The sequence below is a fragment of the Phodopus roborovskii genome, unplaced genomic scaffold (genome assembly GCF_943737965.1).
Source record: "Phodopus roborovskii unplaced genomic scaffold, PHOROB, whole genome shotgun sequence".
NCBI classification, from domain to species: domain Eukaryota; kingdom Metazoa; phylum Chordata; class Mammalia; order Rodentia; family Cricetidae; genus Phodopus; species Phodopus roborovskii.
In genome coordinates, this window is record NW_026126547.1 from 1,144,983 (window position 1) to 1,171,244 (window position 26,262).

Below are 26,262 nucleotides of genomic sequence, written 5' to 3' on the forward strand. Positions count from 1 at the left end.
TGTTCCCTGACTTCCCGAACCCAGTGTGACATTCATGAACATACACATTAAATAAAATTAATTTTAAAAAATTAACTCCAACAGGGTGGTGGTGCATACCTTTAATCCCAGCACTCAGGAGGCAGGGGCAGGTAGATTTCTGAGTTCGAGACTAACCTGTTCTATAAATAGAGTTCCAGGACAGGCTCCAAAACTACCCAGAGAAAACCTGTCTGGGGGCAGGGGTTGGGGGGAAGTGAGGGGGAATTAACTCCTACTTGTGTTAGTCATTAAAATTGTCTTAAGACACCATGACCAAAAGCATCTTGGAGAGGAAAGGGTTATTTCATTTAACCATTTAACAGTTTCATGTAACAGTTCATCATCAAAAGCAGCAAGGGCAGGAACTCAATCAGGGCAGGAACCTGCAGGCAGGAGCTGATGCAGAGGCCATGGAAGCTGCTGACTGGCTACTTATCATGGCTTGCTGAGCCTGCTTTTTTATAGAACCCAGGACCACCAGCCCAGGGGTGGCACCACCCACAGTGGGCAGGGCCCTTCCCCATCAATCATTAATTAAGAAAATGCCCTACAGCCCAATCTTGTTTTATTTTGGTTTTGGTTTTGATTTTTTGAGACAGGGTTTCCCTGTGTAGTCCTGGCTGTCCTGGAACTCACTCTACACCAGGCTGACCTCGAATTATCTACCTGCTTCGGCTTCTGCTTCCGAGTGGTGGGATTAAAAGCATGTGCTGCCACTACCCAGTGCTACATTCAGATCTTAGGGAGACATTTTCTCAATTGAGGTTCCCTCCTTTCAGATAACTCTGGCATGTATCAAGTTGACATTAACTAGCCGGCACAGTATGGGTGTTCTGACTGCATGTATATCTGTATTCTCTGTGTGTGTGTGTGTGCCTCTCAAGGCCAGAAGAGGGTACTGGACCCTTTACAGCTGGAGTTACAACTGCTTGTGAGCATAGGTGCTGGGAATCACATTCTGGTCCTCAGGAAGAGCAGCCATCTTAACCACTGAGCCATAGTCCAACCCTGATAGCTACTTCTTATCAGGAAGGGATATAGCCAGTTGGGTAGAGTACTTACCTACCAGGCTCAAAGCCATATATAGATTCAGTTCTCAGGACCTCACACACTGGGTATAGTAATCTATGCCTGTAATCTCAGCCTAACCTCATCTACACAGTCTGGGATACAAGAGATCTTGTCTCAAAAAATAAATAGAAAACTATATGAATTCGTCTTTGAGATGCATTGTACACTTGATAAGTCCACATTTACTTAATACTCAGTCCCTTCAGGGTTAAAATCTCAATGAATTTTTATTTTGTGGTTTCTAGGCCTAAAAAATAATAAAAGAACAATCTCTAGATCATAATGCCTGTAAGGATGTAGACATGCTGGTTCACCCTTGTCACTAGCAGAATGCACTCAGGCAGTACTTTTGCCAGCCCAGGGTCCCATGAGTACTAGTCGGCAGGAAGGTGTAAAGGACCCCTTTAAAAGACAGACCCTGCCCACTTAAGATCTTTTGACTTTCTTTGCTTTTTGCTCCTTTCTCTCTTTCCAGCTCCTCTCTCTCTCTCTCTCTCTCCCCCTCCCTCCCTCCCTCCCTCCACCCTCTCTCTCTCCTCTTCTGTTCCTGGTGCCTCTATGTCCCTTTACCTTCCCCTTCACTACCTTTTCTAAATAAACTTCTCACTCAAGCTCTGTCTGCCTGGCGTGTTACTCCCTCTGCCTCGGTCACCCTCACCTGCTATGAAACTCGTTATGCTCTCCCACGTGGTTCCTTACCTTGGGACCCCACTCGAGACACCTTCTCCCTTTCTCCAGCTTTTTCCTATAACTGTAACAAAAGAACAACAATGCCCACCCTTTATAGAGCCCAGATAAAGTAGCTGAGAACTGAAGACTCTGACACCACATCTGTAATGAGGATTGAGCACACTGTTTTGGCTGACTAGAACACCATGATTGTGTAGAAATGGAATGTTCCGCTCAAGTTGCAAAATGATCTGGGGCTATTTTTAGTCTTTTGCTTTATCTGTTTTTTTTTTTTTTTTTTTTTTTTTTTTTTTTTTTTTTTTTTTTTGAGACAGGGTTTCTCTGTATAGCCCTGGCTGAAACTCACTCTGTAAACCAGGTTGGCTTTGAACTCAGAGATCCACCTGTCTCTGCCTTCCCAAGTGCTGGGATTAAAGGTGTATGTCACTGGGGCTGGAGAGATAGCTCAGTGGTTAAGAGCACTTGGCTGCTTTTCCAGAAGTTCTGAGTTCAACTCCCAGCCATCACATGGTCACTCATGACCATCTATAATGAGATCTGGTGCTCTCTTCTGACTTGCATGTAAGGTAGAACACTGTATACATAATAAATAAATTGTAGTGAGATATCCACCCACCCGAACCTGTTGCACAGACCACACCCATTGAGGGTTGGAGACAGGGGCAGGCATGAGGTGGAGGAACTACCCCCTCAGGCAGCTCTTTCTTGCTTCCTGGAACGGGACTGAGAGCATCTGGAGGCATCCTTGTGACTGGAACCTGCAGGCGTTCATCTGTCTCTGTTGTAAATATTTCTCCCTGACTAAACATCTATTCAGCCTTTCTGTTTTCCCCATCCTTATTTTTCCACAATGATAAACCTTTAAAAATGATACAGTTTCTGAAATCTACAGATGCGCCTTTCTGTTTCAGGCTTACCTGATGTTCACATCAATATAACTAGTAAACCTGTCAACTTAAGGGTTTCTCTTCTCTGGCTATAAAAGCTCATGTGACCCCTGTGGTGGTTTGAAAGAAAATGGCCCACAAAGGGAGTGGCATTATTAGGAAGTGTGACCATTGGAATAGGTGTGCTCTTATTGGAGGAAGTGTGTTACTGGGGGTGGGCTTTGAAGTCTCCTTTGCTCAAGCTCTATCTAGTGACATAGTGACACAGCTAACTTCTTGTTGTCTGGATCAAGATTTAGAATTCTCAGCTCCTCCGGCATCATGTCTGCCTACATACCACCTGCCATAATAATGGACTGCACCTTTGAACTGTAAGCTAGGCCCAGTTTAATGCTTTCCTTTATAAGAGTTGCCCTGGTCATAGTGTCTCTTCACAGCAATAGAAACGCTAAGACACCCCCCTTCCATGGTGGAACATATTGTTCAAGGTAGCATGGATCCATGTTTCTCTATCATAGTCACACACACTTTATTTCCTTTAAAGAGTCATTATTTCATATTGACAAAATATTGTACCACCTTGGCTAAAACTGCTATTCCAGAGTCAAATTGCTAATTTTTTTGTGGCGGTGGGGAGAGGGGAGTCAGGCAAATATCTGTAGGAAACCAGAATATGCCATCTCTAGATATGATTATAGAGATCATGGACTTTTTATAGTTACAGGATAAAATAAAACCATAGATCAAGGCTCTTTTCAAGTTTGTTACTTTGGATGAACATGTGTTGTATAGGCATGCATATTTGGACACTTGTATCTAGTGGGTAATGCTGTTTTGGGAGGTTTAGGAGGTTTGGTTCAATCTTGTTGGGGGAAGTATGTACTGGAGGAGGGCTTTGAGGGTTTAAAAACTCCTGCCGTTTCCAGTTTGTCCTCTCTGCTTTGTGCTTGCAGTTAAAGATGTGAGCTCTCAGCTTCCAGCTCCAGCCTTGTATCGGTCTCCCTGCTATTATAGTGATGGACTTTTATCCCTCTGGAACCATGCATCCAAATAAACTCTTCCTTCTATAAGTTGCCTTGCTCAAAGAATGGAGCAAGTCACTGCCACACCTTACCTTCTTAGCATCTCAACAGACAAGATTGAGAGTTTGTACAAGCAAGATATCATCACATTATGTTTTATCACAGTAACAGAAAAGTAATTCAAAACCCATTGGTATAAACATCAGGTAGGTAGATTGTATCAGTTGGTTTTTTGAGATTAGGTCTTATGTAGCCTGGGATAGCCTTGACCTTGCCATGGCCTTGAATTACTGATCCTCCTGTCTCTGCTCATAAGTGGATTACATGAATGTGCTCTCATGCCTGGCCTCTTTTGCTCAGTGTAGATAGAAATCAAAAGTAGGCAAAGTGCAGCTTCCTTAGTGTTAGCAGTTCTGGGCTCCCAGTGACAGCAGCTCTCTGCTCTTAGTGGCTCTCTGCTGCTCTTCCAGCAGCCAGAGCTTGAATCTGCAGTCTTCTAGCAGTTGGAGCCAGCGGCTCTTCCTGCAGTTTTCTAATAGGCTTTTCTAGGAGCTTCTGCTGCAGCTATTGGAGACAGGCTGAGAACTACTCAGAACTAATAACAGTCCTGGGTGCTATCAATTCCTTAATTTTTTTTTTTTAAAGCAATGGCATTATGAGAATCCCAGGGAAGTTTGGCTTTGGAGGCCGGCAGAGGGGATCATCTTCTTTCCTTCCTTCCTTCTTTTACTATAGATGGTTGTGAGCCACCATATGGTTGCTGGGAATTGAACTCAGGTCATCTGGTAGAACAGCCAGTGCTCTTAACCTCTGAGCCATCTCTCCAGCCCCCTCAATTCCTTAATGTTAATGACAGCAATCTACTCTGCCAGAGATAGAAATCACAAACAGGCAAAATAAAATGATCCCAGAGTGGCTTGACTATGATTGATGCTTCAGAGTACAAAGCGGGGGTGTCCGTGGATTGACTCTTTGGTATCCCTGGATTGACTCTATGGCAGTGAGACAAGTTATCACTCTGTAGTCCTGGTAGACTGAAACTCACCAAGCATTGCTCTTAAACTCACATTAAAGGCTGTGTGTGATGGCTCACACTTTTTATCTCAGCATTGGGAGGTAGAGGCATGCAGATCTCTGTGAGTTCAAGGCCAGCCTGGTCTACAGAGTTCCAGCCCAGCCAAGACTACATAGACTCTATCTCAAGCAAACAAACAAATGAGAAAAATGAACAATAATAACACAACATCCTGCCTAAGCCTCTAAAGCCCTGGGATTATAGGTGGGAGCCCAGCAGGCCCGGTAGAAGTACCTACTATGTAAGCACAAAGAGCAGATTCACACAAAGGCCAGGTTAGCAGTCTCCTGCCTGCTCATTACAGACCTGTATGCCTATGCCAGTCTGTATAAGTGTACTTGGCCTCTTGTCCAGGTCATTATGGGGGTGGTGGTGTTCCTTCATAGACTGCTCTGAGGACATCTAAAGTGGCCATAGGGGGCAGAGTCGTCTGGAAAAGCAAAAGGGTATCCAAAGGGTGACAGCCAAAGCAAAATCTTTCTTGGTGATGGTGGGGTATCTGATGTAGCCACAGCTGGAACAAAGTCTTCCAAGATGACTGTGAGGCATTTAGGACCTCTGAGGCTTTCATAGTGGTGATGTGACCAGACCCGGCCAAAGAAGCTCCTCTAAGTGTCACTTTCCACGTGTGGTTTCACTGGGGGGGGGGGGGGGGAGAAGCCAGGGTGCAGTCTTTAGCTCTTGCGCGCCCTGGGGCCTTGGCTATTGGACCCTTCAGAGCTACTTATGAAGAAATGTCTCCAACATGGTTAAATGCAATACGACAGAACCAGGAATGAATACTCCAGGAACTGGAGGATGGAGGAACCGCATCCAGAGATTTAGTGGAAAAGGTGGTAGAGTTGGGTTACAAACAGCCTCACTTTCCAGGGGTCCAACAAAGCTGGGGTCACTAACCTGCTACCACCAAGAAGAGTACCTCAAGGAGGACAGGCTGGCGCTCACTGTGCAGAGGTGGGGCAGAGGTTTCAAAAGCTTGGGCTTCTGGAACGAAGAGAAGGAGCAGCTCCAGATGGTGGCCCTCATGAAGGGCAGTCTGGTAATTGGGTAGCTCGGCCACTTTTGTGCAAGAGGTGTAAGCAATAAAACATAGGGAATTTATTGGTAAGAAAGAAGGATTCAGTGGCTAGGTGGGTAAAGGGGCTGCTGGCAATCCTGAAGACCTAAATTCAACCCCTGGGAACCATATGGTGGAAGGAGAGAAGTGACTCTACCCATGCTCTGTGTCACAAGCACCTGCACACACACTAACTGTGTAAGAAAGAAAGAAAAGAAAAAGACTAGTCAGCCAGGCTGATAATCCCAGCATTTGGGAGAGAGGGATGAAAGGATCAAAAATTCAGTGTTAGCTTTGGCCATGTATTAGGTTTATTAGCCCTCATTCCAAAAAGAAAAGCGGGTATCCCTGAAAACAGAGCTGTTTTGCAGAGGCACATTGGGAGAAATGAGACTGCTATGGTTCTAGCAGTTTCCATTGGTGTGTTATGACACCAGTCCCTTAAACAATCAGACCATTTATACACTCGAGAGTCTGATCCACAACCTGCAGTAGGTTGCACAAGAAACCAACCCTCAGCTACAGTCATTGGCACAGGAAGCCAGCTTGTTCTAAGTCAGTCTTACAGGAAGTCAAGGGCTCTCTGGTGACAAGAAAAGCCAATCAATCTATAACTTCTGTGCCAGCTCCAAATATGCAGAACCTAATTAATAACTGGCAGCTTCTCAGCCAGGCAGTGGTGGCACACTCCTGTAATCCCAGCACTTAGGAGGCAGAGGCAGGTGGATCTGAGTTCAATACCGGCCTCAGAATGAGTTCTAGAACAGCCAGAGTTGTTACACAGAGAAACCCTGTCTTGAAATAATAGCAATTGACAGCTTCCCTAACTTAAATTAAATTGGTCTTCCAATTTAAGACCAACTACAAGAAGACAAATATGGTCCCCTAACTAAATGTGTGAAGTGCCCACAGTGGACAGATCCTAACTAAATGTGTGAGGTGCCCACAGTGGACAGATTCTAAGTTTTTAATCGGGGCTTTCTTCTCAGTTTTGTTCTTGTTTTGTTTTAGATCTTTTTATTCATTTATGTTGAGACAGAGACCTTTTATATAACCCCAGCTGGCCTCAGACCTTAAACTCATGGCAATCCTCCTCTTCAGCTTCTTGAGTTCTGGGGTTATAGGTATGAGCCACCAAGGCTGTTGGGAGGGATCACAGCACCCAGATCTTTGCCCACAGATCTCCAGGAAAGCCAGAAACGTTGAGCACACAGGATTGTCTTCTCAAAGGAATGGACATAAAACCTGTTCTTCCATCTAGACAGCTGAGGATTCGTGATCTTCATTATCTGTTGGGCCTAGCCATATCAAGCTCCTATAGGTAGGACTGGAGATACCTAGTAATCTAAATGACTCTTACAGCCAGGGGCTCTCTAAGATCCCATAACCAAGACTGGAGATACCTAATAGTCTAAATGACCCTTACATTATCTGTACAGTCATGGACTCCCCCAGGTTCCTACAGCCAGGACTAGAAGTGGTTAACAGCCCAAATGACCTCCATGCTATCTATAAGGTCAAGGCCAGGCCAGAGCCTTCCTTAGGCTATTAAGCTAGTACATGCAGCCTATCTCCAGAACTCATCTTCTTGGAAGAAATGACATGTACCCTGAGTTAAGTCTTGATGTAATTATGCTTTCTTGTGTACCAGGGATTGTACTACACCACGGCACACTTTTTTCCCAAAGTATACAGTGTTTAATTATACTGGTAATAAACTCCCTGTCATTAAACTCACTAGAATTTTTTCGTTTTGGAGACAGGGTGTAATAGTCCTAGATATCCTGGAACTTGCTTTGTAGATCAGGTTGGCCTTGAACTTACAGAGATCTGCCTGCCTCTGCCTCCTAAATGCTGGGATGGGATTAAAGATGTGCACCACCACTGCCTGGCTAGAAGTTTTGATCAGACTGACAAATTGACTTTGAACTGAATTTTTATTCTTGCCTCTTCCAAGTTTATTCCCATGTGTACACCTGCAGGGTCCCCCTTACAAGAGAACCTTTTTTCTTAAAATTTATTTATCTTTATGTTCATTGGTGTTTTTTTCCCTGGGTGTCAGATCTCTGGAATTGGAATTACAGTTGTGATGTTGCTGCTGGGAATTGAACCCAGGTCCTCTGGAAGAGCAATCAGTGCTCTTTACTGTTGAGCCATCTCTCCAGTTCCCATAAGGCCACCTTATGTGAAGGTTTATTTCAGGCCACAGATTTGCTGAACCGTGGACACATCTTAAAACGGCTTAGGTTGGATAGTGCCCCTATCCTCCGCAAGGATGTATTAGAGACATAGCTGAGTAGAAACTGTCTAAATTTGATTGTTAGGGGCAGAGAAATTTGTACTATTTTTCAGAGAGGGGAGTATGTGTGTCCAAGGCTGCCAGATGTAATTATTCAGAGAAGTTGTTTATACATACTGTGTGCAGTAAAGGTTGCATTATTAGGGGAGGGTGTTGTGCTGAACCAGATCGAGCCCCAGTCTATAAAACTAGTTCTTAAGCTTGCTTGCCTGAATTCTGTTTATAGCTTTGGTCAGAACTGGAAAGAGAAAAATTACATTCATTTAGGTTCCCCTCTAGCAACTACAATTGTGAAAAGATGAAATAAAATTCAGGCCACAGGGGCACCAGAGATGGCTCAGTGGTTAAGATGAGAACACTGAATAGAACATGTAACCATGGAGTGCTCAAACACAAATGGGACATCTACATCACACCCTCCTTGAGGTTTTGGAACCATCACTGAAGAGGGAGTAGGAAGATTATAGCCAGAGGTGCAGGGTGGTAGTAGTGGTGGTAATGCTCACCTTTAAACCTAGCACGAGGGGTTTCCAGGAGGGCTGGAGCAAAAACAGTGTAAGGGTGTCTTTGGGACATGATAGTACTGCACTCATGAACTCATAGCAGCTGTGGATGCTTGCATAAGGCCTGCACAAGATCAAACCAGTCAGCCTTCATGAGTCTCTCCGGACTCACAGTGGAACTACAGACTGGAAGGGAAGGAATCCTGTTTATTTGAGGGTATGACTCCCTATTATAAAGGGGAAGTGCATGTGGCCCTGAGAGAACATATGACAATGAGCAGGATACTTGGTATTTTAAAATAAATACTGGCTTCATTTAGTATTAACTTACCATCGGCAAAAGTCCTTACATTGGGCCGGTGTAACAGCAAACAGAGGTCTGTTAGGGGTGCAGCATGCTTTTGAAAACCACCTGCTTCTCTGAGACTGTTCTCTGAATGTGATTAACTTTATATGATGACTGTTTAGAATCTACAACATGGGCTGCAGAGATGGCTCAGTGGTTAGTAGCACTGACTGCTCTTCCAGAGGACCTGGGTTCAATTCCCAGCACCCACATGACAGCTGCCTATAATTCCAGTTCCAGGGAACTGGACATTTTTTTTTTTAATTAAAACATTAATGCACGTTAAAAGAAAAAAAAAGAATCTACAACTTCATTCTGAATGCTCTTGCTGTTATAACTCTTATTTTCCTGAGGTGCCTAAGATAGAATAAAGCTTATTTAAAAACAAATTTTCTTGACTTGGATACGAGATATAATTTTCTAGGGGATCCACAGCCATACCCCAGGAGCTGTCTCTCAGCTACCATGTTTTTATATGCATTTTCACTAAACTTAAGTGAATCACCCCTTCTTAGATATGTAGATCTTCTGGCAGCCAAGGAAGTTGGCTGCTTAAGGCTTGATGCTCCTTACAATTGCAAATGGAAACGATGACTTGGTCACACTATACCTTCCAGCTTCCCATATGCACCCTGCATGTGTACGTGTCTCGAGCCTAGATTGGAAACAACATAAGCTTGGAAACATTAATATCCATCAAAATGCTCTCTTCAACGTCCCTTAGAACAACCCATACAGACAACAGGTTGCATACACTACCAATGAGGCTGCTGTTGGCAGCCTTTGTACATTTTGGATTCTTTTTTCCTAAGTCTCTTGTAGCTACGCATGACCTTGAACTCCTGATCTTCCTGTCTCTACCCAGTCAAGTGCTAGGATTACACAGGAGTGGGCAGCCACACCCAGCCAGAACAGAAAGTTACTAGAAAAGGGTTTCCTTGTGTGGCTGGCTCAGAGTAACAAGCAAGAAAAGCCAATTGGCAGCGCGCCCAGAAGCAGGGTTGAATACCGGCCCTGCCCCTTCCCAGGGGCTTGAGGCCCGCCTCCCTGATCGCGAGGCAGGCTGGGAAGTCGGCCTCTCTAAAGATGGCGGCAGAATTGAAAAGTTACAGCCGCTCCCGCGCGTGCTCTGGCGGCCCTGAAGTGTTCGGGCGAGCTGGGGTGCAGGGGGCGCCCTTTCAGAGGGGACGGGTTGGAGGGAAGGCAGGCGTGCGCCCTCGGCTCTGACGAGGTGTGGAGGGGTCAGGTGTGGGCCTGGGTCTGCACGGATGCAGTCAGGGACGTCCTCTTGGCCCGGCAAGACGGCGGCCTCCGTGGGCCTGGAGGCTCCCTCGGGCCGGAAGTGCGGGCGCGCCGAGGCTGTGGGCGGGGCGCGAGGGGGCGGGGTCTCTGCGGTGGGCCGGCTCCCTAGGTCCGGAAGTGCGGGTGGGGCGCGGCCGGGGCGGAGACTGCGGGCGGGCCGGCGGCGCGGTGAGCGCGGGGGTGGCGGGCTCAGAGCGAGCATGTAGCGGCCGCTGGCGGTGGGGCTCCCGGGGCGGGCCGCGGGGGCCGCATGCGGCGACATGGAGGAGGAGGGCAAGAAGGGCAAGAAGGTGAGCGCTCACCGGCGCGTCCTGCCGCGGGGCCGGGCCGTGGGGTGGGGGGTCCCTCCGGGAGGGCGGGCGGCGGAGCGGGCTGGGACAGTGGTCAGGTGGGCCTGCGGCTGGCGGAGGAAGTGCCGCGCCTTTCCGGGGGAGGGGGTCCCTTCTGCTGCTCGCCCCCGGCCGGCTCAGACGGCCTGCCAGGGTCCCGCCTTCTCGCGATGGGCTGGGGCTGCAGAGGAAATGGGCCCAGCGAGGGGCCAGGAGGTGGCCAGGACTGTGCGGTGACCGGCGAGGCTTCTACTGCCCACTTGGCTTTGTTGTTGGATGTCCGGTAAAAGCAAAGACGGACTTAGCTTCTTCGCCGGTTTGCTCGTCGATTGTCGCTCGTACTTAATACCATTGAGTGATTTTAGTGACGTTATGTTTGGCAGTAAGATTTAGGACATGGTTCAAGAGGCTCCTTCGTTTATGTAGTTTTAAAATGTGGTTTTAATTACAGGGTTGAGTAGTTGATAAAGAATTTTAAGGAGCCTGGAAAGACCATGTGGGGATGAACTACCATTAAGTGGGCAGTGGGGTTTGATAAAATGTATCCCTTTCAAATAAATGCTTTGCAATCTTAATGTTCTGCCTGTCATTTTCATTTTGGTAAATGTGTGCACTTTATGGACAAGTTTAAAACAGACTTTGGTGTTCTAGCTCTGTTACCACCCAACCTCCTGTAGTCTTTAATTGGTCGAACTACTCATCACTTTTTTTAGGAGGTGCCCCATTTATTAGAAAGTCTTAGTTGGAATGGAGTATAGCCAGGTAGGTGGCCTTGAGGGAGTCCAGGCCAGTGCGCTGCCCCCACTTTCTTACTGTTTTAAGACAGAAACATGCACTTGCTGTTTAAATGCCCTATCAGTTTTTGTTACCTCCGAAGATGGCTTAAAGCTGGAAAACAGTCCACAAAATTATTCAGCCTCCAAGTGTTCTACAGAAAAGGGGAATTGAGCAGTGTGAAATAATTTACCTAGAAAAGAGGGTGCTCTTTAGGATGTTTTGGAAGGACCTGGCTCAAGTGTGGACAATGCTGAACTGTGCTAAAATTTGTGCCAGTTGGTCTTTGCATTCCGGTAGCTTGGAACCCTGGGGACTAGTCACCTACTGTATTTGTACCACATGCTTAGCGCCCTATAGGACATCTGGCCCACATTTTTGTCTGGACAAATTGGCTGGCTGCTTTTTGTTTTTCCTATCGTACCAGTTTGGGCAGAAAGCTGATGAGCAGAGAGATGCATTAAGACTTCTCCTGAGCTTTTGAATCAGTAGTAAGAAAATGTTAGAGTTGTGGGTGATGAAAAAAAAAAAAAAAAAAAAAAACTATGGGTATAGATAAAGGCAGTGGTTAGTTTCATTGTCTAGTAGAGGGTGAGACAATGAGTTGTGTCAGGACCCACACTAGCAATTGTATGCATTCTGCCACTTGCTTTTAGTTTGTCCCCTGTAAGCAAGAGAGACAACCTTTGGGACATGGACTCCTATATAGGCCATGACTTAACACAGTTTACCAGGTATCGTGTGATCTGGGGCTGGCAGAACTTTCCTCATGTGCTTTTTATTTTTGCAGACAGGGTTTCTCTATTATGTAGTAATGGCTGTCCTGGAACTTGCTATCCAGACCAGGCTGGCCTCAAACTCAGAGAGATCTTGTCTGGAGTTAAAGGCGAGTGCTACTACACCTGGCTTTCTCATGTGCTTTTTAATATGTGATGTCTCATAATGGCCAGTCAACCAGAGATACTTGTTTTAACCGTTTAACAAATTCATCCCCTCTCCCCCATGGTTCCTTTCTGTAGACCAGGTTGGCCTTGAACTCAGAGATTCACTTGCATCTGCCAAGTGATAGGATAAAGGCATGTGCCACCATCACCCTGCTACAGATTTGATCTTAATAAATTATATTACAGTTTGAACATATAAATGCAGTTAGCTCCTTTAAAAAGATTTGAGCCCATGAAAGAAATGAATGGGGGCTGAAGATGTAGTTTGATTGGTAGAGTGCTTGCCTGCCAGGTCTGCAGCTCTGGTTTGGATCCCCCATGCTTCATAAAAGAGGTACAATGGTGCATTGTAATCCTGGTTTTTGGGAGGGGGAGGCAGGAGGCTCAAAAGTTCAAGGTCATCTTTGGCAGTTTACAGTGGATGGTGGCCAACCCAGGATATATAAGAACCTGTCTCAAAACAAAAACTGGACTGTCAGGCCTTTCCCAGGTCTCATATATTTAACCTGTTTTGATGTCTTGTTAAACAGTGATTGAGGTTCATTTTACTCTGACCTTTTCTTCAGATGGACAAAGCAGTGAATTGCTAGTGATCCAGAGGGCCAAGTACATTTCATGGAAGTGGCCCCAGGTGTTGTCCTGCCACTCTTCAAGCTACTATAGCACACAGAAGTATAGTGACTGTACATCTCTAGCAGGATATAGCTCATCAAACAATCTGCTGAATCCCTGTTGTATCCCATGAACCCACAGTAATGGAGATGCCAGAAAAGCTAGAGAGCTTTCCGAGCTAGCTGATACAGAGCTAGATCAATCCCACCAATCAGAGGAACTGGCTGCTGAAGTTGTGGGCCCTGTGAAGGGATGTCTGTAGACAGAGGGATGAGAGCATCAGAGAAACTGGCTGCTGAAGTTGTGGGCCCTGTGAAGGGATGTCTGCAGACAGAGGGATGAGAGCATCAGAGAAACTGGCTGCTGAAGTTGTGGGCCCTGTGAAGGGATGTCTGCAGATAGAGGGATGAGAGCATCAGAGAAACTGGCTGCTGAAGTTGTGAGTCTGCAGAGTGGCTGGTACTTTTCTGAAAGTACTGTTTTGGGTTTGGTGAATAAGACTTTTAATTTCTACTTTTAATTGAAGAAAGTTTTTAATGGTTTTTATTTTATGTACATTGGGGTTTTGCCTACATTTGTGTATGAGGGTGTCACACCCCATGGAACTAGAGCTGACAGTTGTGAGCTGCCACGTGTTTGCTGGGATTTGAACCCAGGTCGGTTTTTCCAGCCCCTTTTAATTTTGTGTATGGACTTGTCTGGGTATGCTCACTTGTGTACACCTACCCTCTGGAGCTGGACTTAGCAGTTGGGAGCCAGCAGATAGGATTCCGGGAATTAAACTGGAGTCCCATAAGAACAGTAAGTGCTTTTAACTCCTGAGCCATCTCCTCAGCCCTGAATAAGGCTTTTATTTACACAGTAGTCTCAGATGTGTATATTGTGGTCATGATGCTATGCAAACTACCCACTACCACTTTTTGTTTTGTTTTGTTTTCAGGGTTTCTCTATTATGTAGCCTTGGCTATCCTGGAACTCACTCTGTAGATAGACTGGCCTTGAACTCAGATCTGCCTGCCTCTGCTTCCTGAGTGCTAGGATTAAAGGCTTGTAACACCATTGCCTGATGGATGACATTGAACTCTGATCTTCTGCTTCCATTTCTGAGGCTTGAGATTATAAATGTTTCATTTGGGGATTAAATCCAGAGTTTTGTGTGGGATAAACAGTGTATCATTGTCAGTTAAGCTACATCCTGTTTTCCCACCTATTTAAAACAGGCTTGTATTAGCCCATGCTGTTCTGGAATCATTTTGAAGCTCAGAGTGACTTTGATCCATTCAACTTCTGATCCTCTTGCCTCTACCTCCTCAGTATTGGGACTGCGGGTGTGCACCACCTTGTCTGGATTTATGGAGTGCTGGATTGAACCCAGGGTTTTGTGCATGCTAAACAGATCCTCTGCTAAGCTCTAAACAAACAAACAAACAAAAAACCCCACAAACAAAAAAAGCTATATCCCTGACCCTGTAATTCCTTTTCTTTTTTGTCTTTGTTTTGTTTTTGGAGACTCATGTTCCAGATGGGTTTGGGTTCTCCTTACCCTGTTTATGCAGTGCTGGGGACCAACCCCATGGCTTTGTGCATGCTGGGCTACATCTCTAGTTCCTCGTTGATCCTCTTCTTGAAGCAGGGTCTTGCTGTGTAGACTTAGCCATCCTGAAAGTTACTGGCTTCAAATTTCTGACAGTCCCCCACTTCATAGGTATTGGGATGACAGGCATGTAACACCTGGCGAGTAATTACCTTTTTAAATGAATGTTTTTACTTTTTTAGACTTATCATTTTGTGTGTCTTTTGCCTAATGTATGTATGTACACCACATGTGTGCATGTGCTCAAGGAGGTCAGAAGAGCGCATTGGATCCCCTGGATCTGGAGTTCTGGACAGTTGGGGGCTGCCATGCAGGTGCTGGGAATGGAACCCTGGTTTCTCTACAAGAGGAACAAATGCTGTTAATGGCTGAGCCAACTCTCCAGCCCCTTAATTGCTTGTGTGTGTCCACTGATTGGCACATGGAGGTCAAAGAACAACCTGTAAGTGGAGAGCTTGATTTTCAGTCCCCTCATTGGGTATCTTGAAAGTGCCTGTAGCTCCAGTTCCAGGGCATTTGATGCCTTCAGCTGGCCTCCATGCGTACCCACACAAAGGTGGCATATACTCATGTAAATACACACAGCATATAGGTAAATAGTTTTTTTTTTCTTGAGAGAATCTGACCATATGCCCCTGGCTGGCCTAGATCTTGCCATGTAGCCCAGGCTATCATTGAATTCACAGGGATCCATCTTCCTCTGCCTTCCAGGTGCTGGGTTTAAAGGCATGTGCTACCATTCCTAGGCAAAATAAAATCTTCTTAGGTTTTGAAATAGTCTCTTCTGCATGGCCCTGACTGCCCTGGAACTTACTCTGTAGTTGGACTGGGCTTAAACTCACAGATCCACTTGCTTTTGTTGGGATCAAAGGCAAGGGCCAACATTTCCAGTCAAAAATTTAATAGACAGGTCTCTGGTACCACATGGAATGGATCCTGGTATTCGATAGGTTGTCAGATGACTAAAAGCCATCTCTCTCTCTCTCTCTCTCTCTCTCTCTCTCTCTCTCTCTCTCTCTCTCTCTCTCGGTCTCTGGGTCTCTGTGGTGTTGGGAGGCTGTACTGGAACTAGCTCTTATAGACCAGGCTGGTCTCAAACTCACAGAGATCAGCCTGCCTCTGCCTCCTGAGTGCTGGGATTAAAGATGTCCTCCATCACCGCCTGTAAAAGTGTAAAAGTGTAATGGGGCACTTGAGGCCAACTGTGATCTGACTTGATTGGTGTTATTATGAGAAGATTTATGATACAGTCTGAGATCCAGGAAGAAGATGCAACAGGAAAACTCAGTAAAAGCACCCTGACTACACCTCGATTGTGAGTCTCCAGTTCCCAGAACTGGGAGAGAATAAACTTAGTCAGGTCAAACCAACTATTTGCTTTTAATTAACTTTATTTTTGGCTGTACTGGGTATTGAACTAGGGCCTTAAGTATGCTAGGCAAATTCTATACCGCTGAATGAATATCTGAGGTTTTTACCATGAGTTTATGATACATCTGGGTAGCCCTAGGAAGATTTTATTTATTTATTTGTTTATTTGAGACATGGTTTCTATATGTAGCCCTGGCTATCCTGGAACTCTTTCTGTAGACTAGACTAGCCTTGAACTCAGAAATCTGCCTGCCTCTGCCTCTACCTCCTGAGTGCTGGGATTAAAGGTGAGAGCCATCACCACCCTATTTCCCTGTGTGTGTGTGTGTATGTGTGTGTGTGTGTGTGTGTGTGTGTGTGTGTGTGTGTGTGTTGAGAGGTGAGAGTTTGTGTGCCTGTTTATTTATTTATTCAGGTGTATTTATACTTGTGGAGGCAGAGGTTAAACATTGTCGTTCTCTTGCTTGTCACATTTATAAGGTTTCAATGAACTTGGAACTCTGTTTCAGTTAAGATTGGTTGGCCAGGGATCTACCTGACTCCAGTCTCTAGCTCTTAGGTTACAGATGTGCTCCTCCATGCCTGGCTTTTACATGCATGTTAGGGATGTGAACTCATGGGATCTGTGCTTGTGCAGCAGGCATTTTGTCCACGGAAGCATTTCCTCAACCTCTTAGCAGGATGTCTTGAGGTTTGTAGCCTGGACAAGCTCACATTGTATTTTGTAAAGACCATAGGTTACATCTCCCTCTATATGAGAGATTTGAGACAGCATTTTACTCTGGCCCTGGCTGCCCTAGAGTTCACTGTGTATGTAGCCCAGGCTGGCCTTGAACTTGTGATGATCTGTCTTGAACCTCCTGAGTGCTGGGATTGCAGGCATGAAACATCATAAATGGCTGCAGTTCATTCTTTATGGCCAAGGGAACACGTGGAGTATTTTGGGTATAGTCTCATGGAATTAGGTTTTGTCTTTGGCAGGAATGGCTAGCCATGGGCTGCATAAACTGCACTGTCGTGGGAAGGCCGGGTCCCTTCCGTTTGCTTGCTACGGCTGTACTTGTCCCTTAGTCTGAGAGAAACAGCAGGGTTTTTTGTTGTTGATGAGACAGGATCTCACTATATAGCCCTGGCTGGCATGATATTGGCTCTGTAGACCAGGCTGGCCTGGAACTCAGAAATATGCCTGTTTCTTGGAGCAGCAGTTATTCATAGCACACTATGCAGAGGTGAAAGGGTTTGTGTTTGGATTGTCCAGTGAGGCAGTAGAGGTTTGGTTTTGGTTTTCTGGAGCTGAGGGTTGAAAAACCCAGTGCCTCCATAGCCCCCCAGCCCAGGCCTTTTCTTTTCCTCTTTCCAGTACAAAAAGGGTTTCTTTTCCCTTAGGTTTGTGCTGGTGCCAAAAATGTGACACTTTTTCCCTCTCAAGTACCTGGTTGGTAACAGTTTTTTCTTTGGATTGTGTAAAGAATTAGACATTTGGCTACAGGCATTGTGTGTGTGTAATGAAAGTAATCCTCTTCAGTGGGCACAGTAGGAAGCTGGCCCTTGGCTTTTGTTTGGGGCTTAGGGTGGTGTATCATGTAACCCTGGAGGTAGGATCTGAAAGTGAGTGCACTGGCCAGCCTAAACCCGTGTGTTACTTACTGTTCTCTCCTACAGGACTTCATGTGTGGTGTCATCTGGGTGCAGAGCACCTCTCATGTACATGATTACTTGTAACTTTGAGGACACAAGAGAAAAATTAAAATGTTTGTATCTATCTTATAGTTTAAAATTCTATGAAAGTTTTCCCAAAAGTCTTTGTTCTACTTAGTGTGTATTTTGACGTGAGCCCTGCATCCTTTGTGACTGACAGTATTGGTCTCCTTTGTTGGTTTACATAGAATATGTAAATGAATATGCTATTAAGGAGACCTAGGTGCTGGGCATGGGCTGGGCGTGGTGACGCACAAGTTTAATCCCAGCACTTGGAAGGCAGAGATAGGTGTATCTCTGGGGGTTGGAGGCCAGGCCAGCCAGGGTTACTAGTAAGACCCTGACTCAAAAGAGGGGAGGGGCTGGAAATGGCCCATTAGTAAAGAAAGAACACTGCTGTGCTTCCAGAGGTTCGATTCCTTACGATCTACGTGGCAGATGCTGTCTGTAACTCCAGTTCCAAGGAGTCTGATGTTGTCTTCCTAGCCTTCTTAGGCATCAAGCATGGACATGGTACACAGATAGACATGCAAGCAAATCGCTCAGATACGTAAAATAGAATCTAAAGGGAAAAGAAGATGACCTAGTGTGGCAGTCTCACATGTTAGCCTATATCCCGGGTCTGATAATGTCTGTGTTGTGTCTGCTGTTCACTAGTTCCTGGCTGGTGGGTATCTGGTGTCAGACCCCAGCTAGCTACTTTTTTGGAGACCCCTCTTAAAATATTGTCTGTCTTTATTCCCAAACCCCAAGGTGACTGTGGCTTATTTGCTTTCCTTTTTTCAACCCAGCCACCATGGCAGCATTTTATTTTTTAGCATTTATTTATTTTTATTTTCTCTGCATGAATGTCTGTGCACCATGTGCATGCAGTGCCCATGGAAGCCAGAAGAGGGCACTGGCTCCCTGAACTTGAGTTACAGATTGTTATGTGCTGTGGGTGTTGGGATTTGAACCCATATACTATGCAAGAACAGTCAGTGCTAGTGCTCTAAACTGCTAAGCTGTGTCTCCAGCCCTCTAGCATTTTATTATGAATTATTTTTTTTCTTTTATTTTCAGATGTTCTGGGATTATTGCACCTGGATTTTTTTGATTTGTTTTTGTTTTGTGACAGTGTTTCTCTGTGGTTTTGGAGGCTGTCCTGGAACTAGCTCTTGTAGACCAGGCTGGCCTAGATCTCACAAAGATCCGCCTACCTCTGCCTCACGAGTGCTTGGATCAAAGGCATGGCCACCACTGACCAGTGCACCTGGATTTTTATGAGGACTTGATCTCAGGTTCTCATTTTAAAGTTATTATTTTTATGTGTGTGGTTTTACCTCTTCCTGTCTGTGTTCTACATGTGTGCCTGTTGCTTGCAAAGGCCAGAACAGGTCATCAGGTCCCTTGGAATTGTAGTTCAAGATGGTATGAGCCACCATGTGGGTACTGGGAGTTGAACCAATCTGTGGAGTAGTCTCTCATAGCCCAGGCTGGACTCAAATTCACTATGTAGTTAAGGCTAGCATTGAGCCCAGAGCCTCCTCCCTCTACCTTCAAAGTACTAGGCTTATGGAGTGTACCACTACACTTGAGTTTGGTTTTGGTTTTGGTTTTCGAGACAGTGTCTCACTAGGTAGTCCTAGCTGTCCCAGAACTCACTGTAGATCAGGCTGGCCTTTGCCTTCCAAGTGCTGGGATTGAAGACATGTGCCAGCACACTTGGCCTGGTTTTTGGGGGTGGGGAAGGCAGTGTGGGGGTATTGGGTGTGGACAGACAAGGTCATATGTAGCTGAGGCTGACTTCAAACTCATTTAAGTGAGAATGACTTTGAAATCTTGATCCTCCTGACTTCTTCCCAAGTGCTGGAATTACAGAACTTCAGTTTCTGTATGCATATGTATACACACTATCTAGATTCTACCACTGACCTTGGCTGCATTTTTTTTTTTAATCCCATGTTCAGTACCCTGCCCAGCCATTGACTGTTCTGATTCTTCTGATGCATTTTAAAGGGTTTTACAGGCATCATTTTACTCTAGACGTGTCAGCATCTGTGTTATTTTATTTTCTTGTTTTTTTGAGACAGGGTTTCTCTGCATAACCCTAGCTGTCCTGCAACTTGCTCTATAGACCAGGCTGGAACTCAACAATTTATTTTCTTAACGGGGGAACTCTCTGCCTTGTAGCTGTGTTTAAACCAAAGGGCCCGGTCTATTGGGTGATCTGGCTTGCTTGCTAGGCTGTTTTCTGTTTTTCCTCTTCATATTTCCTCCTCTGAGTTCTCCCTTTCTTTTCCCCTTTTATTTGCTCCTCTCTCTCTTCTATTCCCTTTCTTTCATTTTTTTTTTCCCTTTCATTTTTTTGAGATGGAGTCAGTCTTGTGGCTTTGAATTTCTGCTTATCTTCCTTGGTTTCTTAGTTGACCTTTGTTTTCTGTCTTCTTTGGGGTTGAGTACTTCTAAGTACTTTGTTCTAGATCTGTTGGGCTTTGTACATGTCGTCTTTAGAGATTCCAGTATTCAACTGTAATTTGGGACACACTGCCATAAATTAATGTTTTTATATTACTTTCTTGTGCAATGTAGGAGGCTGTTAGTGGTATCAGTCAGTTAAACCTCATTTTTGTTCTTTGAGCAAGTTCCAAAGAGTGTTTTATTTCCACGTATGTTGCAGTTCCAGTGTTATGCCATTAGTTTTTGAGACAGCGTCACAGGTGACTCACTATATAGCCAGAGCTGGATGGTCCCAAAATCTGCTTCTCCTCCTGCTACTTCCCCCAAGTGCTGGGGTTACAGTTGTGTTACTGTGACTGGCTGTTTTTCTTTTTTTCTTTAAATGGTTGACTTTTCAACTTTCATGGTGGACTTTTAAATATATGTAACATTTTCATAATACCCATATGCTTTCTATCCATTTCAGTTGTAACCATTTCAGAGCTAGTTAAGAAGGTGTATGTAGCCAGGCAGTGGTGGCGCATGCCTTTGATCCCAACACTCGGTGGCAGAGGCAGGCGGATCTCTGTGAGTTCGAGGCCAGCCTTGTCTACAGAGCTAGTTCCAGGACAGCCTCCAAAACAGTACAGAGAAACCCTGTCTCAAAAAACCAAAAGTACACTGCATCATGTCAAACCAAGGAAGCAACAAAGTCGAATAAGCTGCAGCCACAATCTCTTTGCCTTTAATACTTTGTCAGCACAGGGACACTGTCATTGCATCGCTGACACCGCAACAATCAGGAAAGTTGGCAAACATTGACTATTAACCTCCTGTATCTCTGTGACTTTAAAGGCCAGCCTGGTCTACAGAGTGAGTTCCAGGGCAGCCAGAGCTACACAGAGAAACCCTGTGTCAAAAACAAACACAGACGTCTATATCACCTCCACCCTCCACCAGAAGAGGGAGTAAAGGATTTAAAGCCGGAAGGTGAGGCGCGCTGTGAAATGCGGTCTTCTAGACATGCCACAGTCACCTCGCTCATGAACTGTGGTGACCTCATCAACATTTCACCCTTGGGGAGGAACTCAGGCCCCATCCTAGTGAAGAGTTCCTGGGTGTTAGTAGATGTGAGGGGTCAGTACTATAACTACTGGTAAGTGTCTCATGCGCCAGGAGATGACCCCACATCCACATTCAGGTAAGCAATCCAGATTAAACTCTGAGTGTTTGGAAGCCGGCTTAGCAATTAAAAACACATACTACTCCTTGTAGAACACCTGTGTTCAGTTCCTAACACCTACACTGGGTGCCTTACAACCATCTGAGACACCTTGTTCTAGACCTACAGCCACTCTAATCAACATACATATACTCATACAGACACACGTACACAAAACTAAAAATATTTCATAAACTCAGTGGATCATAGCACACACACAAATAGGAGTTTTAAAGGAAGAGTTCAGAAGAACCGTGTGTGTGTGTGTGTGCCTGTGCGTGTGTCAAAGAATGAAATTGTTTGTTTGTTTTTTTTTCAAGACAGGGTTTCTCTGTATTACCTTGGAGCCTGTCTTCGAACTAGTTCTTGTAGATCAGGCTTGTCTCAAACTCAGAGAACTCCACCTGCCTCTGCCTCCCGAGTGCTGGGATTAAAGGTGTGTACCACCATGCCCAGCGACAACCATTCTTTTCTTTTAAATAATTTCTTTGAGAGTCTGTAGAATGAGTTTTGATTATATTTACCCCTCCCCCAACTCCTCCCATGTCCTATCCCCTTCCCTGTCTTCAACCCCCACCCCCATAAAGTTCAGTTTGTGCTGCCTATATATTCATGGGTGTGTAGCCTGGTGCTGGATCAAGGTTGGCCTACAAGGGGTAACATTCTTAAAACTATTCCTCCCTTTCCCAGTAGCTATCAATTGCCAATAACTCCTTTGCTAGGCAGGAGTGAGATCTCGTGTCCACCTCCCCTCTCTATGCTGGGATTTGGTCTGGTTTGAGCCTGTCCATGTTATCACAGCTGCGCATGTGCAGCCTCCCTGTAGTGTCGGAGGACAGTGTTTCCGTGTACTCATTCACTGATGCTGGCCCTCACAATCTTACTGCTCCTTCTGTAACCATCCCTTGAGCCTTGTGGGGAGGGGTCCAGTATGGATATTCTGCTTAGGGCTGAGCATTCTATAGTCTCTTGTTCTTTGCACTTTGTCAGTTGTGGGTTTCTGTTAACCAGCATCTACTGCAGACATGAGCTTCTCTAATGAGTGTTGAGGTTCATTAATCTATGGATATAACAGTAAGTCATTAAAGTCAGTTTAATACTTTGCTCATTTAGTACACCGATAGTCGTTAGTTCTCCCCTAGGGCCCATGGCCTGTCTAGCTACAGGCTCTTGACCCAACAAGGTTTCTAGGTATGGGTTTCCTATAATGGTATAGGACTTAAATCCAACCAGGCAGTGGCCGACTACTCCCATGACGCTTGAGGTATCACTGCAATTACACCACTTGGCATGAGAGCTTTATCTATTTATTTACTTATTTACTTGTTTTTGTTTTTTTGAGACAGGGTCTCCTGTAGCCAGTCTGGCTTCACACTCTAGGTTGCTGAGGATGGAGAATGACCTTGAACCGATTGCTCTGTGTTTACTTCCTGAATGCTGGGATTATAGATGTGTCATGCCTGGCTTGCCCAGTGTTGGGGGTAGAACCCAGGGTTTCGTACATGCTATACTGTCTCTCCCTCGCTTTCTTTTTTCCCTCAAACTGTGTCCCTCTAGCTGGCTTGAAACTATCTAGACCAGGCTGGTCTAGAACTCACAGAAATCTGCCTGCCTCTGCCTTTGCCTCCTGAGTACTAGGATAAAGGCTTGATCCATCAGGTCCAGCTTGATAGAGATATTTCAAATAGGGATTTAAAGTAACACCTGTGATTGAGGCCAAAGAGCATATGACCTTTGATTTTAACTCACCCCTTTTCCAATTATAGACTTGTAATTTTTCTGAGACTCTCACAAAAGAGATCACTAACCTTGGGCCCAGAGAGGTGGCTCCTACAGAAGACCTGAGTGTATAGTTTGTGGCACCTGTGCCAGCTCACGGCTGCCTATAACTCTGGTTCCAGGGAGCCACTACCTCTGGCCTTGTGGGTGCATGTATTCACCTGTGCACACACTTAAAAAAAATAAATCTTTTAAAGAAAGAAAAGATTACTTCTTTATATTCAAAACAAGTCTTAACTCCCACTTAGCTCAGTAAGGAGTCTTAATCCTTTGATGTAGGTTTTATCTTGCCAGCCTACAGTTCTGCCCATTGTTCCTCAGAACTACTGCATTCCAAGGTTCCCATAAACACCCTTTGAACGGTGTGATTTTAAGACTGTTCACCACAACATACTTTCTATAGGGGCTGGAGAGATGGCTCAGTGGTTAAGAACACTGGCTGTCCTTCCAGAGGACCCAGTTTGGTTCCCAGCACCCACATGGCAGCTCACAATTGTCTGTAACTCCAGTTTCAGAGGATTCCATGTCCTTTTCTAGCATCAGGCACCAGACATGTTCTTGGTGCACACACATACTTACAGGCAAAACGCGAATACACATAAACAAAATCAACAAGGGGCTGGAGAAATGGCTCAGAAGTTGAGAGCACTGGCTGCTCTTTCAGAGGTCCTGAGTTCAATTCCCAGCAACTACTTGGTGGCTCACAGCCATCTATAATGAGATCTGATTCCCTCTTCTGGGATACAGGTGTACATGTAGACAGAACACTGTACACATAATAAAATCTTTTTTAAAAATACACAAAAATAACCTTCCTGTAAAGACCAGGTAGAAATATTTTATTAGACTTCAGGCCAAGAGGCAAACCCTAGAGCATTAAAACAAACAAACCTCTACAAAATTTATATTGAGAAGATAGTCACGGAGTGAGTAGTGGTCTTGTAGGTCTTGTATCTTTTTCTTTTTTTTTTTTTAAGATTTATTTATTTGTTATGTATACAGTGTTCTGCCTGCATGTATCCCTGCAGACCAGAAGAGGGCACCAGATGCCATTATGAGGTGATTGTGAGCTACCATGTGAGTGCTGGGAATTGAACTCAGGACCCCTGGAAGAGGAGCCAGTGCCCTTAACCTCTGAGCCATCTCTCCAGCCCCGTGGTCTTGTATCTTGAGGTAGGGTCTTGCTACATATCTTCAGCTGGCCTGGAATTTGCTGCAGAGACTAGGTTATCTGGTTTTGAACTCATAAAAGTCTGTCAGCCTCTGCCTGCCTTGCTGGAATTGAAAGTATGTATTTTTGGTCGTGAGACTAGCCTTTAACAGCCCAGAACACAGTTTTCAGCTAGGATGCTGTTGCTGAGAATGGACTCGTTTGGTGACTAATTTTTGCTGGACTTGACTCACTATGTAACCAAAGCTGGCCTTGAGCTCTCACGTCTTTGACCTGCCTGCCTCTCAGTGCTGAGACTGCAGGTGTGTGCCATCGTCATAGTGGCACTAGGGGTGAATGCTTATTTACATGTACAGGGCCCTGGGGCTTCAATCCCAGCACCGCAAAATAAAAACAAACGTTTGATTTATTTAGGTATTTGTTTATTTAGGAATATAAGCAGCAGGCAGATGTTGACCAATCCCAGTTGTCCACTCATTCTGGACTTAGCTCTGTGTGTTTTATTGTCCTAATGAACTTTTTGTGGCTTCCGTAGCTGCGTTCTCTTGTGTGATAGTTCTTAAACCACTCGCTTGCCCTGGTGCCTTCTGCTGTCTGCTCCGTAGCCATTCTCTTCCATGCTGACCCACTCACTGTGTTTGTGCAGGGTTGATTGGTGGGTTAGTGTTAGCAACAGGTTCATTTCCTTCTTAGTCATGCCTCTTTCCCTGGGAGGGGCCTCCTGGAATAAAAAAGCAAGGTGGCCTCCTGATCTCTTCCTTGGACGGTCTCTCTCTCTCTCTCTCTCTCTCTCTCTCTCTCTCTCTCTCTCTCTCTCTCTCCCCCTCCCCTCCCCCTCCCCCTCCCCCTCTCCCTCTCCCTCTCCCTCTCTCTCTCTCTCTCTGTGATCCTTTCTGTAAAGGCAGCACTTAGAGGGCACCTTGAGAGCGACTGTTCTGGATTTTGAAGAGGTCGCAGCAGGCCAGCTGGTGGCAGGTACTGAGTCACAAATGTGTGGGATTACACTCCTACTCTTTGTGCTTTCTGAGTTTTCTGCATTTTTGACACACAGGTGAATGATTGAAACACGGCATAGTCTGCAGTAACAGGTTTTTGGAACCAGGGAGGATTTTATTTGTTGTAGGTCAATGAAGCAATAACCTTATGAAATTGCCCTTTTTATGGACAAAGAGCCTTTTGATTTGGTGCAACCTGGAATTAATAAAATGGTGACTTAATAAAATGATGACTTCACATCCTCATAGGATGGTTTCACTTAATGAATTTTCAGCTTTATGATGACACAAAAGCTGCCCACACAATTGTTCCCAAGAAGTTTTCACTTTCAGTATGTAGAATTCAATAGATTATATAAAATACCTACTTTTGGGTTAGGTGTTACATGGTGTTTAATGGGGCTGATTTAGGTGTTCTGAACACTCTGAGGGAGGGTTGGGTGGGTTAAGTGCATTTTGACTTAATTTATGATGGATTCATTGGAAGCTTGATTTACCATAGGGTTAGGAACATCTGCATTTTGTTACATTCATTTATTGGCCTGAGGATGTGTGTGTCTGTATGTCTGTATACACACACACACACCACACACAGTGTCATACTAATTAGTTAAGTAACCATTTCTATTCACAAGCTATAAGGACTTTTGTTTTTCGAGACAGGATTTCTCTGTGTAGCCCTGGTTGTCCAGGAACTCACTCTGTAGACTAAGCTGGCCTTGAACTCCAAGATCTGCCCACCTCTGCTGGGATTAAATTCGTGCGCCACCACCGCCTGGCTGTTAAGAACCTTTTATCAATTACACATTTAACTTCTCCTTTCCTGGATGAGGAATTTTAACTGTGAGGCAATTAAAACAAGCTTGCTTATGAACATAACATTGTTTTGTTGCAAGTTGGTGACTTAAATTGGAGAGTCTGCTGGCCTAGGCAGCTATAAGCTCAGCACACCCTTCCCCTGGGCACACCTGGAAATGCACGTGTTTCCCTGAAGGTCTTGATGCTATGGACAAGTGGTGAAACAGCATGGGGGGATCAGGCTTGTCCTTGTCCTCATGTCACCAGGACCAGAGGGCCCTGTG

The 26,262-nt window shown here is 45.2% G+C and overlaps 1 protein-coding gene and 1 pseudogene across 3 annotated transcripts in view; one reads left to right on the forward strand and one right to left on the reverse strand.

Annotated features, from left to right (window-relative positions):
- Positions 1-9,673: 9,673 nt before the first annotated feature.
- On the reverse strand, positions 9,674-9,799 carry LOC127233997 (uncharacterized; annotated as a pseudogene).
- Positions 9,800-10,395: 596 nt separating this feature from the next.
- Ccm2 (CCM2 scaffold protein) overlaps positions 10,396-26,262 on the forward strand; it is a 53,324-nt gene continuing 37,457 nt past the window's right edge. For 2 of the 3 annotated variants that reach the window (XM_051200673.1, XM_051200676.1), the window contains exon 1: positions 10,396-10,563. In XM_051200673.1, the coding sequence (XP_051056630.1) occupies positions 10,534-10,563 (30 nt within the window). In that variant the 5' untranslated portion in view covers positions 10,396-10,533. The remainder of the gene's footprint in view (positions 10,564-26,262) is intronic. The other variant, XM_051200675.1, reaches the window with a different exon arrangement.